This window comes from Berghia stephanieae, chromosome 3 (assembly GCF_034508935.2).
Source record: "Berghia stephanieae isolate SIO BIC M18660-M18661 chromosome 3, UCSD_Bste_1.3, whole genome shotgun sequence".
In the NCBI taxonomy this organism is placed as follows: Eukaryota; Metazoa; Mollusca; class Gastropoda; order Nudibranchia; family Aeolidiidae; genus Berghia; species Berghia stephanieae.
Genome location: NC_088362.1, coordinates 44064596 through 44080206, shown reverse-complemented (window position 1 = coordinate 44080206; position 15611 = coordinate 44064596). Strand labels below are relative to the sequence as shown.

Genomic DNA, 15611 nt, shown 5'->3' with positions numbered 1-15611 from the left:
TAAAAGAACAGTTTGTGTCATGTAAATTACATCAGAAAGAAAGGACCAAAAGTATAATCAGAAAACCGTGAATTTCCCTGATATGGTTTTTGTTAGAATAGTAACTATAGAATAGGATTAACTTGGAGAAAAGACATACAGTTTGCTTTCAAATGCTTGAAATTTCCTTCTTGTTAAAAATAAAATGGTAATAATTTTAAATCCCTCCCCCACCAAACCACCCCCCCCCCCCCCAAAAGAAAAAACCAACAAAAACAAAACAAAACAAAAAAGAAACAAAAAAAAAAAACAACAAACAAAACAAAATAAACAAAGCAATAACATAAACACACACACACACACACACACACACACACACACACACATACACGACAACGGAAAAAAAACAACAACAAAACCCAACCCCAACAAAGCAAAAAAAAAAAAACAACAAAAAACTCTGAGCAAAACAAAACAAAACAAAATATCGCCTAAAAAGAAAAAAAAAAGAATAACCAAAAAAACAAAACAAACAAATAACAAAAATGAAAACACTCACACACAAACACACACAGACACACACACACACACACACACACACACACACACACACACACACACACGCACACGTAAACAACAAACACAAGCAAACAAAACAAAAATAGAAAAAAAATAGCTGCACATAATAACCGAACGCAGTTTTGTTTATTGTAATGGACACTAGTAGGGGGAATTAGGTCCAAAAAACCCTTTAATTGTGCAAACAGGGTTGAAAGCATGAAAATAACATATGTTGTAAAGTATGAAAAACCCTATAATTTATGATATAGAACCACTCTGAGAGATCAGTATTAGTTGAGATACAAGGTTTTTAAGATTAGAAAATTTTGAAATGGACGACAATAATTTCTTTCATTTTTATTGTGTAAACATTCGAGGCAAGCCGACCAAAGGTTGTTTTACGTCATCCTTTGGATTCCCATTGGTGACTATTTTTAGCGTCGAAGCGGATGTTTGCCTTTCCCTTTACTTTCGATTCACGAACCATACAAATTATTTAATCGTAAATACTATTCAATTTCACTTGTTTTAAAGGACGTCTAGCGAGCAATATTCTATAATATGAGATTTTTTCTGCATCTGATTTAATAAGTATAATCAATTGCTCTAAAACGGACGGGCAGACGGGAAGATGAGCAAAACAGACTAGCAGAACACAAAAAATAAATGCCGATAACCGGTGTTGACAAAGGACAGTGCTCCTTCTCCCCTCCTCCTGTTTTCTTTTCTTTCCAAAAATACTGCTATAATCATTTTACGTGAGTTAAAACCTATTTCGGTCAAACTTGATGACAGTAAAGAGTAAGCATACCACTTTCATTGCTATAATTATCATCATTATCATCATCATTAACCACTATGATGCTGTATTGTGGCAAGTTATTTACTTTACGTTATTTACCGTTTATAATGTCCCTCTAAGTCGAGGAGGTATGACAAAGGGCAAGGCTATGAAACTCTTTTTGAAGATTTAACACAATTCAATTCTTTGGTTTGTGATGAAAACAAGTTGGATGTATCTATGTTTTTAATTCATGAGAAAGAAATGAGATTATTGAAAGCTTAAAACAAAATGATGCTAAGTGGCATAAGTATTGTCGTGTAAAATTTAATGCCAACAAAATTAGGCGATTAGAATTCAAGAAATCTAAAAGAATTGCCATACAAGAATTCCAAACTTCGTCATTTGACTTGGAGGAGTCACCGAATGAATTTATTTCGCAACCCACAAGAATAATGAGACAACGTTCAAAATTATAGATTGGCTATAATAAACAAACGTACTTTTTTGTAAAAACATGGTATTGGGAGTACATTCTGTAATGACAACAGATATGGAAGAAAATATTCGTGAAATAGCGTTATCTATAGATAGTATGCAGATGACGTCACTCAGGCCTTTGTTATTGTTTTTGCCATCCGCGTTTGTGAGTTGTTCTCACTAAACTGTATTAACCAGACTATAAAAGTTCATGGTTACACAGAGTTTGTGTGTTGGTCCGTTATACTTCCGGATGGCAATGTTGTGAACTCCTTGGCCAAGCGCATTCTATCTATAAAAGATTCTGATATGTTGTCATTTATTGCCGGAGGAGATTTAGTCGCTCAGGAGGCACACTACCGCCCTATACCATAAAATTTGTCATGCACGATACTTTAAAAAAACAAGCTTTAAAAGATTTCACTGCTGATGATGATCATGATGTCACAGTTCTTGAAAGAAGTCGAGCTTTTGCTAACATTATATCTTTTATAGAAGAGAACCCTGCAACAAATGCGACGATCGACATGAACCACTGTGGAGCTTATTTCCAGAATTGTCAAAAATGTCCCAAAAACTCATCAAATGTTCATGTAAGAGAGAATGTATCGGCACCCGATGCAAGTGTTTAAGGTCCCGTTTTGCCTTGCACGGACTTGTGTAGATGAGGGGTGTGTGTGTATGGGGTGGGGGTAGGGGGGGGGTGTTAGGTCAGTACAGTAATGAGTAAAATTCCATCTCTCTCTGTCTCTCTCTCTTCCTCTCTCTCTCCGTCTCTCCCGCTCACTCCCTCTCCCCCCTCTCCCTCCTCTCCCTATTTTATCTACTAGTTAGGTTAGTACAGTAATGAGTAAAATTCTCTCTCTCTCTCTCTCTCTCTCTCTCTCTCTCTCTCTCTCTCTCTCCCGCTCACTCCCTCTCCCCCCTCTCCCACTTTTATCTACACGTTACAACACGAAATAATCATCAGTTAGCTACCGTAAATGGTCACCGGTGTATTTAAAGTTTTAGAACGCACATTGTATTGTCGTGGTTATTTCCTCGGATAAGTAATGCTATACAGGAAAAAATAAAAGTGCTAAAAACGCACAGTTCTGAGAAATTGCCAGAGTGGTTCTATATCAGGTGTTAATTATACGGGTCATAGCTACCTATATGCCAATTTTCAGGATTTCAACCCCAATGTGCACGGTTTTAGCCTAATTTTCCCTAATACAATGAATATGAAGAAAATATATATTTTTACGCAGTTATTTCCCTTGTTTAATATAGCTGTAATAGGTAAAATCTAAGGCCTTAAACCGATACGTTATGATTGATTGCCAGAGTGGTTCTATATCAGATGTTTTTTCTATGGGTCTTAGCAAACTGTATGCAAATGTTCATGCTTTCAACCCGAATTTGCACGGTTTTAGCCTAATTCCCCCTACTACACCATTTTGCGTTGCTTTGAGAGTATTTAAAACAATGAGCACATAACGATTTGGGTTATCAGACCTGCAATTAGATACACGTTGATCTTGGGGTTAAAAAATATAAGAGCAAAACCACTCCCCCCACCCCCCCCCCCCAAAAAAAAATACAAATTAAAATAAAATAAAATTGAGGCCTTCCGAAAGCTCCTACATCCCCAGTATTCTTGTTCTAGTAGGGGTTTGGGAGGGAGGAAACTTTTTTTATAATGTTCTAGTAGGGGGTTTTGGAGGGGAGAGACTTTTTTAAAAAAAGTCCCCCCCCCCCCCCTAATACTCTAGAACATTATAAAAAACAAGAATACGGGGGGATGTAGGAGCTTTCGGAAGGCCTCCCCCCAAAATAAACCCCAAAACAAACGAAATCAAAATAAAAACACTAAATACACACACTCACAAAAAAAAAAAAAAGCAAACAAACAAAAAACAAAACAAACAAAACAACAAGCCCACGCCACCATAGAGAACACAGGTAGTCTGTGTACGCCACTGCCAGTGTCATCTTCTTTTCATGGAGGTCTTTAAATTTTATGGTCATGTGACAAATCCGCCATTTATCCGGAAGCAAACAACGAAAAAAACTAACAGTAACAGTAACACCAACGACGATGGTTGTTTAGAATGTCAACCAAAACAATATTCCGAAGATTTCATACTTTTTGAGATTTATATTGTTTGAATAAAGAAAATAGCATGGTATTGACTCTTTTTATCTATCTTTATTTTCTCTTCCAAGATCTCTGTTTTGTGAAAGGATCACAATACAGTACGAAACAGTACAGTGCTCAGTGAAACGCAGTAGAGTGAAACAGTACAGACTGTCGCCTTCAAAAATGAACTCGATTATTATTATTAGGGTACTACCGCAAACTCGGGGACCCAAAAATTTCCCCAATAATTTCTGGCCAAATTTTTTATATTTTTTACGCAAATTCGGGGTCCCAAAAAATTGCTGGCCAAATCTTTTTTATTTTTTTACGCAAACTCGGGGACCCCCAAATAATTTCTGGCCAAATTATTTTTTGGCCAAAATTTTTATTTTTTTAATTAATTTTTTTTAGATCTAATATCTTTTAAAATATAAAATCTAGATCCAAATTATTTTTTGGCCAAAATTTTTATTTTTTTAATTAATTTTATTTTAGATCTAATATCTTTTAAAATATAAAATTTAGATCGCTTCGAGATCTAAATATATCTATTTCTAGATTCATAGTAGATAATTAGATCTGGACTGGATTTTGTTTTGTTTTGTTGGGTTTTTTTTTTTCATATACTAGTAGTAAACAGTATTTATAACTCACCCTATACTGGATACCACTGCGAAAGATGGAGAATAATATGTCGAAGGGCTTCTTGGTGAGTCTTCCCGTATAGCTCCCTCCACATAAATTCATCCAAATGAGATTCCAGTTGACTACTGTGGACACCCAGCATAGATTTGAACCTGCGTTTGCAGTTCTTCCAATAGCACTCAATAGTGTTGGTGCATGCGCCTGTCTGGGGGTCAACAAAGTTAGCTGTGTGGTTCACCACCAGGTGTTGATATGGAGGTTGGACTGGGAGGTTGGCTATCCCGTTGTATGCAGCCCAGCCGTCACTGTGTATAGTGGAACCAGGGGCGATGTGCTCCTGAATAAGTGGCAACAGTCTAGCCGCTGATCTGTCGTTATCCACGACCACTAAAAATCCCTGTCCCGTCTCCCTACACACAACACCAAACACCCACCGTTGCTCAGCAACTCGGCCCACGTTGTTTTTTCTTTTGGCCACTAGACTTTCGTCGATCTCGACTGTGAGGCCTGGACCACCTATTTGGTACGGCTTGTTCAAAAGCCACCACGAACAAATGTCTCGAAAAAAACCATACCACTGTAAAACAGAATTTTCACTCACTCCAGTGAGCCCTGTACTGTTTAGAATCGGCTCCTTGAAAGCCCACAAAAGGAGCAGCTCAACAATTTTCCTCAGAGGAAGACATTGATGTTCAAAGAACGATCCTCTCCTTAAGGGAACTTTGACACTCTTGTGGGTAGGGCAACGCCAGTACCTGTTGTCACTTGTGGCACTTTTCTTTATAAGAGTGGTGACTCGGTTGCAAGTCGCACAATTTGGTGGATTTCTTGTTAATAACCCGTTAGTCTGGAGAAAGAGAATAGCGTCTTCTTCTGTCCTCGCATGAGCATATAATAATTGTAACGCCATTACGAGAATCGAAATGCCGCGGCGCGAAAAACACAAACACACCAGACAAAAAAAAAAGAAAAAAACGGCAAAAAACCCCACGTGAAATCCAAATGATTGAACACGTCAAAAATGTTTTACTGGTTTTAATACCCATTTTCAAATATACGTTTATTTGTTCAAAAACGGGTTCAAAAACGTATAAAAACATTAGACATTAAATTCGCATATAATACATATTATATTCATGTACATACATAATAATAATAAAACACATAATTTTGTAGAAAATGCTGGTCACGAAAAAAAGAAAATGCCAATCTGGCATACAACGATGAGAATCGAAATGCCGCGGCGTGAAAAACACAAACACACCAGACAAAAAAAAACGGCAAAGAACCCCACGTGAAATCCAAATGATTGAACACGTCAAAATGTTTTACTGTTTTTATTACCCATTTTCAAATATACGTTTATTTGTTCAAAAACGGGTTCAAAACGTATAAAAACATTATACATTAAATTCGCACATAATAATAAAACACATAAAAAAGAAAATGCCAGTCTGGCATACAACGATAAGAATCTGGCATACAACAATAAGCAACATCCGGTGTCATCATTCCAGGCGGCAGACCGTATCTAGGGTAAACTAAGCAAGAGAGACTCGGGTCCCCGAGTTTGCGGTAGTACCATTATTAGTATTAGCCTAGCCGACTCAACTCAAGACGTTATTTATTTATTCATTTATTTATCCTATATGCCTCTGTTCTTTGTATTTCTGTTAAAGTTGAAATCTCTTTAGGCCTATAACTCTAACTCATATGATGATATATGCGTTGCTTTTGAGTTTGAGGCTTTTGTTAGGCAGTTTAGTGAGCAGCAGCAGTGGCAGTCAAATTTTGACCCAACTCGCCCATAGGAAAGTTGTGACCGAAAATTGCCGTTCGCGTTTTGGGGGGTTCAATTAAAGATGCATAACTTCGTTATAAAGAGGAATATCGCAGATATTTTGATATCATTATTTTCGTCTTTCAATTTCCTTTTAAATGGTGCCAATTAAGGAAAAATCCATTGATAATTCCAGAAGTTATATGAAGTTAAAATTTGGCAATTTTCAAATGCATTTATTTTTTTATTTACCGCGTGTGTTTTTAAAATTTAAACGCTTGTTTTTAGAATAACATCTAAACTTTATTCATGCCAAATTTCAGGGCTCTATATCGATGCGCAGACACCTTTTAACTCTGCGCCGAAATGCCTTGTTTACATTATCTTCTCATCATGGCTGCCGGACGATATCGATATTCATATCGATATTTTAAACTTAGTTATGTATTATGTTAAATTTAGTCCATAATATTTTCAGTACTATTATTTGCTATGTTTTTATTTTGAATACATACTTTCCAACTTTATTTATAGGCTTTTTATAGTTTTTGTTTTAAAAGTTCGTATATTTCTTCTCTTTGTGAAATCCGATATTAATAATATCGATATTTTAAAAATACCAATTGCTTTAATTTAATTTTATTTTACTTTGCCATCAAGTCATCAAGTTTCTTTCCCATATGTTTAGATATGTTTATCATTTGTATCCATATTCTAAAGGCCTTTGCCTTAATAATTATTATGGTAAGAAGTTCTATTAGTTTTGACACCCCATATATTGAGAGAGAAGGGGGGAGGGGGTGGGGGGATAAAATTATATTAATTGTCAGTTCAAATGATGTAATAGCAATAAACCCAAAGTGGTTCAGCAGAATTTTTTAAAGTATTAAAAGCCAGAACTTTCCTTCTAATTAGGTATAACAGGGAATCTGTTTCAATTTATTTGAACTTTTTCAATCTACCATTTTATTTATATGCAATTAAATTGCCATAGGTAAAAATAAACTCATTATGACATTACACAACATGTTTATATCTTTTCATTTAAATACTCTCAAACCCTTTTTTATTCTCTATGTATTAATTAGAAGAGGGGAATTATTTGCAATTGTTTCAATGAGATATTGGGGATAAATCCAAAAGTGATAGAGCAAATTGTTTCTTACGTCTAGCCGAATTTTTGATTATGTAACATTTGCGTCATATTATGTAATAATGTGTTAATTTGAAATGTTTATCTTCCTCTTTATTAATGTAAATGCATTGTCCTCGATAAGACGAACATTTTGGTATACAATATATTATAAGAACTCCATATTGACTGTTTTAACCATTTTTTATTAACATCACGCGATTTCGGTCACAACTTTGCAATGGTAATTTTGGGGTAAAAATCGGTCTGAAATTTCAGACTTTGAACTGCCGTAACTACATTTCTAATCAAGATACAAACAAAATTCAAACTGTTTTGTAATCTGTGTTGCCAGCTCTTTCATATGACATTGGTTTCAAGTGTGTGAGGTACATTTAGAATTTCTATTAAACTCCCTACTTTTGTGGTTTGAACTTGAACTTGAACGCGTTTGTGGTTTGAACGCGCAGATACTGAGAAAAGTGAAATGATATTTAGTAGAATTGACTCTTGAATCTTAGTCATAGTCACTTTCACTTAGTCTTAGTACTGAATCTCGATGTGAATGTGATGCTCCTGCCAACAATGCCAAACGTTTATGAAACTGAAACCTCACTCTTTTTATCTAACATTCATACTTTTTCGAGAATATGAAAATTTGTAATGCACAGAGAAAAATGAAAATAGATAAGTATGAGTATGCGTGTTAATACTAATACAATATCAATAAAAGTACCAAAAAAAAAATACAATCAAAACCAAACAAAAAATGAGTCAAATAATAAAGAAAATATCTGAACAACAAATCAGCAGGTGTTAGCCTACTGCTATTACTACTGCTATGTATACACGATATGCATCATTAGTCATGTGGATAGGGTCGCCGAATGCATAAGATGTCTGTCTCAGAAGAATTGCCCAAAACGACTCTGTGGGTTCGATTCCCGTTTTTTTCTCTTTTTAAAAATTTGGTTTCCGCAGAAGATAGAATGGTGCAAATGATTAAATGCTAATAAAGATCTCACTTTTTTCTTTTTAATCTTTATTTTTCCTAATTGCTTTCTATAAAATGTTGCAAATGGTAATATTCACCCCCTCCCATTCTGCTATTAAAAAAAAAAATTGTTGAATAATATTTATAAATAGATTTTTGAAATTTCGCAGAGGTAAAAATAAATAAACAACTAATCTGGCTCACAAACACAGAACAGATGATCAGATGAATAAAAAACAAACAAAACAACCAAATCCAAAAACAACTCGAAACTAAACAAAACAGATAGATGTATTTACTTAAATGTACGTTCCTGAAAATTTAAAGTGCATTTTTAAAGGTCTACTAATATTGCTTAATATCTTTATGATATGATATGATATAAGTCCAGATTTAAGTAGGCTTTTACAGCCTTTTATCTGCTCTTGTGCATTTGTGAACATATTTAATTCACGTCTCTCAAAACTGGGCATGCCACTTAGTGGAAGGAGGTGTCTGAATTATACCAGCAAGTGGCATGTTCCATAATAAGCTGAACACATTTGGATAACAGGAAAGATGACTGTCAGAATTTGATTGAAAAATAATATATATCTTAATTGGCCAGTTTGTATTTTAGTTGAATTCATTTGGTACATTTCTTCTGATATTTCTACGAGACCAATTAATCTTTCATAGGATAATAAGGCCTCATCATGAGAGGTAACATTTGTGACCATTGTCACTCATCCAAAGACTGACAATGCTTATCATCGCTTGATTTTGGCATTTGGCTTGCAATGCTAGCTTTGCATACCCATGGAGTGCTCAGAGTGCACATTTATTAATTTATTTGCAGAAAATTTTATTTATAGTGCACTGACCCTCTGGAACTTTAGTTTTCAATAGTTTCAATTATATTTTCAAATACGTAGAGATAATAAACTTTTCCCATGAGTATTTGATTTCCAACATTGCTCTTTTGGTTATTGGAAACCAAACAAAAGAATTAAAGATAAGTTTTTGTTCCACACTCATTAATTCAGATGGCGGTTTGGCATGAGAGAGTTCCTTTGTACAAATTTGGGTTCATCGGTGTGGTGGTAGGCAGCATCATCTTTGTGGTGGGCTTTTGTGTCCCTGCTTGGGTTCTGTCAGAATGGTCACCTGGGGAAATCCAGACTTTTGGACTGTGGCAGAGATGCACCGTGGATCTGTCGATCTGCAAGCTGTCTGTTGACAGCACCAATCCAGGTAAAGTTTCTTATGCATTGCATTATTTATCCTGACTCTTTTTGTCGACCTGACAATACACAGATGTGGCCAAAATAATATCCTTTGCTTGGCTTATAATTTATAGTGTGTCAAATTTCAATGGTAGTGGAAGTGTTTCACTGTTTTATACTTAAAAATCTTTTGTAAATTAATTATAAAAAATTGTCAGGAATCAGGATGGCTATGAGTGGTTTGAAATTAGTCGAGTCCCACTGTCTCCCTTTGGGGGTCCAGATGTATCCGTTGGTAGAGCATTGTAGTCAAGATTTTTTTCGAACCTTCTGTCCATCAAGCAGTGATTGGGTAACTGGGTCTGTTAATCTTGCAGAAAGTACTTTGTGAAAGACTAGCGTCCTGTCCAAAGGGTAGCAAGCAATTACTATTGTCCATTTCACATTATAGAAACTGGGATACATTCTGGCTCCATTTGCCTAATGGTTCTGAAGGATTACTGTCTCCATTTGATAATATGTCAGTGTGAATCAACCCCTGAATACCCATATTGAATTCCAAGTCTATGCAATGAAATTTAAGTTAGATGGCTATGTTTTTATCAAAAGGAATGAATGTAGTTTATCAAACTGCAAATGATAATAATACATTGTTCCCCACTCACTTTTATGTTTATAGTAATTTGATTTCAGATTAAATTTTTGGCCTTTGGCTCACCCTCACATGGTATCGGATTAAGGAGGAATGTGTTACATTGGGAAACAAAGGGTCAGTTATTTTCTGTCTATAAATGTTTCAGGTTGGCTGAAAGCAGTAAGAGCTCTTGAAAGTGTGTCCATGTTTTTTAGTCTTGTGGCCTGTGTAATTGGATTATATTGCAACTGCATTTTGAAGGCACAAATGTCAACAAATGTTTTCAACAGGAATGTGGAAACATCTGCTATAGTCTCTGGTAAGTATATAATATACAGTTTTTGAATTTTCAGACCGAGTGATGAGCTCGGGGAGGGCTATCTCCGAGGTTAGGAAATATTCAATATGATCAAAAACTGTTTTATAACACTCCATATGTAAAATTTCCTATTTCTAAAAATTTCCTTTAAAATCATCTTTAAAGTCAGTATTTATGAAAATATGAGAAAAGTTAATATTATTTTCATTTAAGTCGAGATAAGAAGTAGTTATAGATTATTTTACAGTGTCAACAAAACAATAAAACCCACATTGTTGCGTAATGTTCCCCTTTGTTTTTATCATTTAAGTGACGTAAAAGGTTGTGGTGACCCAACTCAATACACGTTCAGTTCTGTGCGGAGCATGTAAAAATATTTTAAAAGGTGAAGGTAGGAAGTCATTAATTCAATACAACTTCTGTTCAGTGCAGTGTATGGAAAATCAATTTAAAAGATGAAGGTAATTAATTTTTCGATAAATGTGACTGCCTACCTTGACCTTTGATTTAAAGTTTAAGCCAATAACACGATTACATCACAAGCGGCACTTAATGTATTTTTAGCTTGACCCGTTTATCCCGATTAATATTAGAGACTAAAAAAGGGGTGTTATAATACGGATTAGACTACAGTGCTCTGTTAATTTATATATCTATATATATATATATATATATATATATATATATATATATATATATATATATATATATATATATATATATATATATATATATATATATATATATATTATATATAATATATATATATATTAGTCTTATCAACAGTCTCTCTTCTCTCTCTCTCACTCTCCCCCTTCTCCCTCTCTCTCTTCTCTCTCTCTCTTTCTCTCCATCTCTCTCTCTCTCTCCATCTCTCTCTCTCTCTCTCTCTCTCTCTCTCTCTCTCTATCTCTCTCCCTTCCTCCCTTCTCTGGCACCTCATTTTCTCTCTATCTATCAACCTCGTTCATGTTCCATCATTCTCTTTTTCATTTCAAAAACACTCTCTTCATTGTCTTTCATCTTCCTATTGCTATGGTTATCTCTACCTATCTGTTGATCCATTAAATCTTTTCCTTTTATTCTTCCGCTCATTCTGTCCTCCCATCCTTAGTCAATACTTTTGTTCTGCGATTCTTCCTAAAGCAAGCTCATGGTCATGTCCATGACCACAAAACCATTGTCTCTTTGCCTTTGACGAACTAAATGCCAATATCAGTCACATCTGATTTAGAAACGTATTTATTTGTTTCATATTATATCAAAGTTAATTACACTATAATTCTGTAAGATATTTGAATTTCTCGCAACATTCAAAATACAACCATCATGCGGCGTAGGCAGCCATTTTACGTAACTTATAACCATGTGATCCTGGACACCAATGAGAGAGAAGGATTCAAGGGTTTTCCTTTTAATTATTATGCATGGCCTACTTAAGAATCACTTAAAAAGTCAATAAAAAAAATCGTTTTCACTTTATTTAGTCAAATATAGATCGATGGCCCGTTGATCAAACCTCTGAAGTAGCCTCTTCGCGATACTATACTTCAGAGGTTTGATCAACGGACCATAGAGATATATTGGCTGTTTCCTCAGTTCAGCCAGAGGTATCTTCCAGACCGAACAGTCCTGCACCATCATATATATAATATATATTATTAATAAGTAAATTAATTATAGGTCCTTTTCATACAGATTATTAATGCTAAATTGTAATGTAGATGACAAAAATCATCAAGACATCCATTTTGGTAGTAAAATATTTGTTGAGTTTCTTACTGTTATTAATGTCCTTTTACTCCAGTATATTATTTATTTTTATTTCAATTAATTTTATTTCAGTGATATTTGGCAGTTTTGGACTCATAATTTTTGCTATCCAAGTTCAGAGGAGTTATGAGGATATCAAACGTTATTCGTGGGGATTTGTCTTGGTGTGTGGGGCACAATCCATCATGTGTATTAGTGCCTTCACAATGATGATATCCAGCAGGATTCAGTCAGCATGGGCAAGACAGCGTTTAATGCAATTTCATCAGCCTGGTCCCTCATATCCTGCTACTGCAGTCTTACCAGACTTCATTCAGTCTGATCGGGCTTACATCACATCGATGGAGGAGCAGTTGGACATGGGTCCACCAGCTTATGAAACTGTCGTCAATTGTATTCCACAGGAGGAGCCTGCACCTCCCCCTTATGAGCAAGTCGCAAGAACAGATGGATGATTGTTCTATTTCTTTCTATTTGACGATGATCAAAATGTTTTCATCCACTCACCGGGCATTGTTATTTAAATTTCATTTAAAAAGAACACAAACAAATATTGTTTTGCACCCATATAAATGACACTGTTGCACATATCTGGTCAACGTCTACAGGCTTAGCTAATGAAATGAAGCTAAAATAACTGTGAAAGTTTATTTTCTTTCCTATGGAAATATAAGTCAATAATGCTATGCAGGTGTAATTTGTAAAATATGCCCAATGGCATTTTGGACCTATTTTGTGGATTTACATACCTGCATTTAAATTTTACACTGGAGGAGGAGGGGTTAACATTTGGTCTCATTCAAATTATTTAAAGTCCATACTTGAATTTAATAACCAAACGTTCAAGAGATAATTGGTAAAAACAGTTTTGATTTACTGATTGTTGGGTTTGTTTCTAAATAAAATTATGATTTATATTATTCTGAAGAATTTTAAAGCAATGATTCACATAAAATGTGTTTTTTTTTTTAAATGGCAGATTCGGATTACGTCTGCTGTCGGAGCTCTATCTTTTGTTTTTATGACAATGAGACATTGAATTGGTCTATAACTGCCCCAGTTTATTCCTTTTTTCTTCTCGGTAATGTAATATATTTGCTATTCAAATTTATTATTGCTGGCTATAGGCTGTGCATCAATCTGTTAAGTTATAGCTTCATTATTACTCTATCTCGTTTTGGACTGAAGCCGAAAATATGTTGACTTTTGGTTGTTGATCAGTCATAAAAACACTGATTTTGTTTATTTTTTATTTATTAAAAAAAAAAATGCTGTCATCTTGCAATGTGTTGATCATGTTTTACTTTTGCCATGATAGAGGTTGTTTTATGACAATGACAAACATGCTTTTCATTCCTTTTGCATTGAATTTTTTGTATTTTTCTATATTATTGGAACGGAATTCCAATTTTCCCATTTATTCTGTTCTGTAATCATATTCGGATTTCTATTCTTTATTTTAAAAAAATTGTTTTCTTCTTACATGATAAAATCTTATGATGAATAGATCAGATATAACATGGACTCCGTTTAAATTATGGTTTTACAAACAGTGTTTTACAACTGCAAAAAATATGAAAAATAAGGAAGACCTATTGTCAAGCACTCGTAGTTTGTTTTGATTTTTTTTTTTTCACTCCAAATACTGCTTTATTTTTTCTGATTTCTTTTGCAATAATTTTGTTTCTCCAGTCTATATGAATGTCTTGAAACAAATGTTAGTATACACCAATTTCAACGGCTCATTATGTTGCTTGATGCTTTATATTTATATCTTTGATTCAAATTCCAATTTTCAAAGGAATTAGATCACTTGTAAGCTTGAAATTCAATGACCAGATTATATAAATGTGAGGAAATGTTGAATTTACAACAGAATAGACTGTCATTCATTCTTTAATTTGAAGACAATATTCAATGAACAATCAATTTGTTAAATGCTATTTTATTTATAATTAGAATCTCACTGAAGTGATTGGATGTTATTGTAAACTGATGACATTGCTATCTTCAGAGAATGGAGATTTCGCAAAATTTATTTTCTTTTGTTGATTTTTTAATCAGCCTTTTGTAGTCTTTTTAAAAGCTCTCTCCACAATTGGAGCAGCTTAACCAAATTAGTTAGTTGAAATTACTTTTTCAGAATTCAACCCCTGTATATGTATTATATTACGTTTTCAGCCTGGTGGTGCTCCTGATTTTCTTCCAAGAGACTTTGCTTGGATATACTTTATGTCAGATTCATTTTTAGCCCTCCTCTGTCAGCAGTGATTTGGTAGCTGGGTCTTTGTACCATGTGGGAATAAATACTTTGCAACAGACAAGTATCTGCTCCAATGAAGAACAAGCAGTTGTCCCTGATTATTTCACGAGACAGAAACTTTAGCTTTATCTTTATTTGTGGTATCAGGAAGAGGTCAGCATTTTTTTCTATTAAATTCCACCAAGTCTTTTCAGTTTTTTCCATAAAAAAAATAAATAGTTGATTTGATTATGGTATACATGGATAATATATTTTCTAGTCTATTTATAGTGTAGATTAAATTCTAACATATTCCCAATATTGCGATTTATATACTTTTGATATTTTTTAGGCTAATGAGGATTATTTTGCCACTGCTTTCACATATCGTGAGCGACAAGTTTCAAGTACTGTCATATTAGAAAAAAATTATTGACACAGTGCATGGTAATGAAATATTTACATTCTATCGTGTGTGCTACAATTATAATTTATCCCAAAACCTCTAGTTATTTCCAGTTCTTGTTCATAATATAACTTTTTAAATGTTTTTATTATTATAATTATTATTATTATTATTATTATTATTATTATTATTATTATTATTATTATTATTATTATTATTATTATTATTATTTTTATTATTATTATTATTATTATTATTATTATTATTATTATTATTATTATTATTATTATTATTATTATTATTATTATTATTATTATTATTATTATTATTGTTATATTTATTTTTTTGTTTGTTTTACTTTTTGGTTGTCTATTTTTACCTTTTCATTTTAAATTGGAGAAAAAAACAACAAGCTTTAAAGATATTAAGTGGCAGGGATGTACACTCGTTTGTTACTCACCTGTTGTGTTCATGTACTTTCTAGTAATAGATCCTTTTTCTTTTTCTCTCTTCCTCAACATTTTTTTTGTATGTGAGAGGATCATCAAAGACAAAAAA

At 33.8% G+C, this 15611-nt stretch overlaps 2 protein-coding genes across 2 annotated transcripts; one reads left to right on the top strand and one right to left on the bottom strand.

The window, feature by feature from the left end:
• The first annotated feature begins 3813 nt into the window (after positions 1-3813).
• Positions 3814-14884, top strand: LOC144967805 (uncharacterized). The gene is made up of 4 exons (XM_078905459.1): positions 3814-3969; positions 9500-9707; positions 10480-10632; positions 12478-14884. Exons 1-4 carry the CDS (start codon positions 3967-3969, stop codon positions 12858-12860), a joined length of 747 nt encoding a protein of 248 aa, XP_078761585.1. The 5' UTR covers positions 3814-3966; the 3' UTR covers positions 12861-14884.
• LOC144966897 (uncharacterized) lies at positions 4543-5478 on the bottom strand. Its single transcript, XM_078903601.1, has one exon. It carries the CDS (start codon positions 5476-5478, stop codon positions 4579-4581), a length of 900 nt encoding a protein of 299 aa, XP_078759727.1. The 3' UTR covers positions 4543-4578.
• Positions 14885-15611: the final 727 nt, after the last annotated feature.

Excerpts from the sequence above, each read along its gene's own strand:
- LOC144966897 (XM_078903601.1), bottom strand. The coding sequence starts at position 5,478 with ATGGCGTTACAATTATTATATGCTCATGCGAGGACAGAAGAAGACGCT.
- LOC144967805 (XM_078905459.1), top strand. Across the intron at positions 9,708-10,479 it reads TGTTGACAGCACCAATCCAG|GTTGGCTGAAAGCAGTAAGA; the intron begins GTAAAGTTTCTT and ends TAAATGTTTCAG. Across the intron at positions 10,633-12,477 it reads AACATCTGCTATAGTCTCTG|TGATATTTGGCAGTTTTGGA; the intron begins GTAAGTATATAA and ends ATTTTATTTCAG.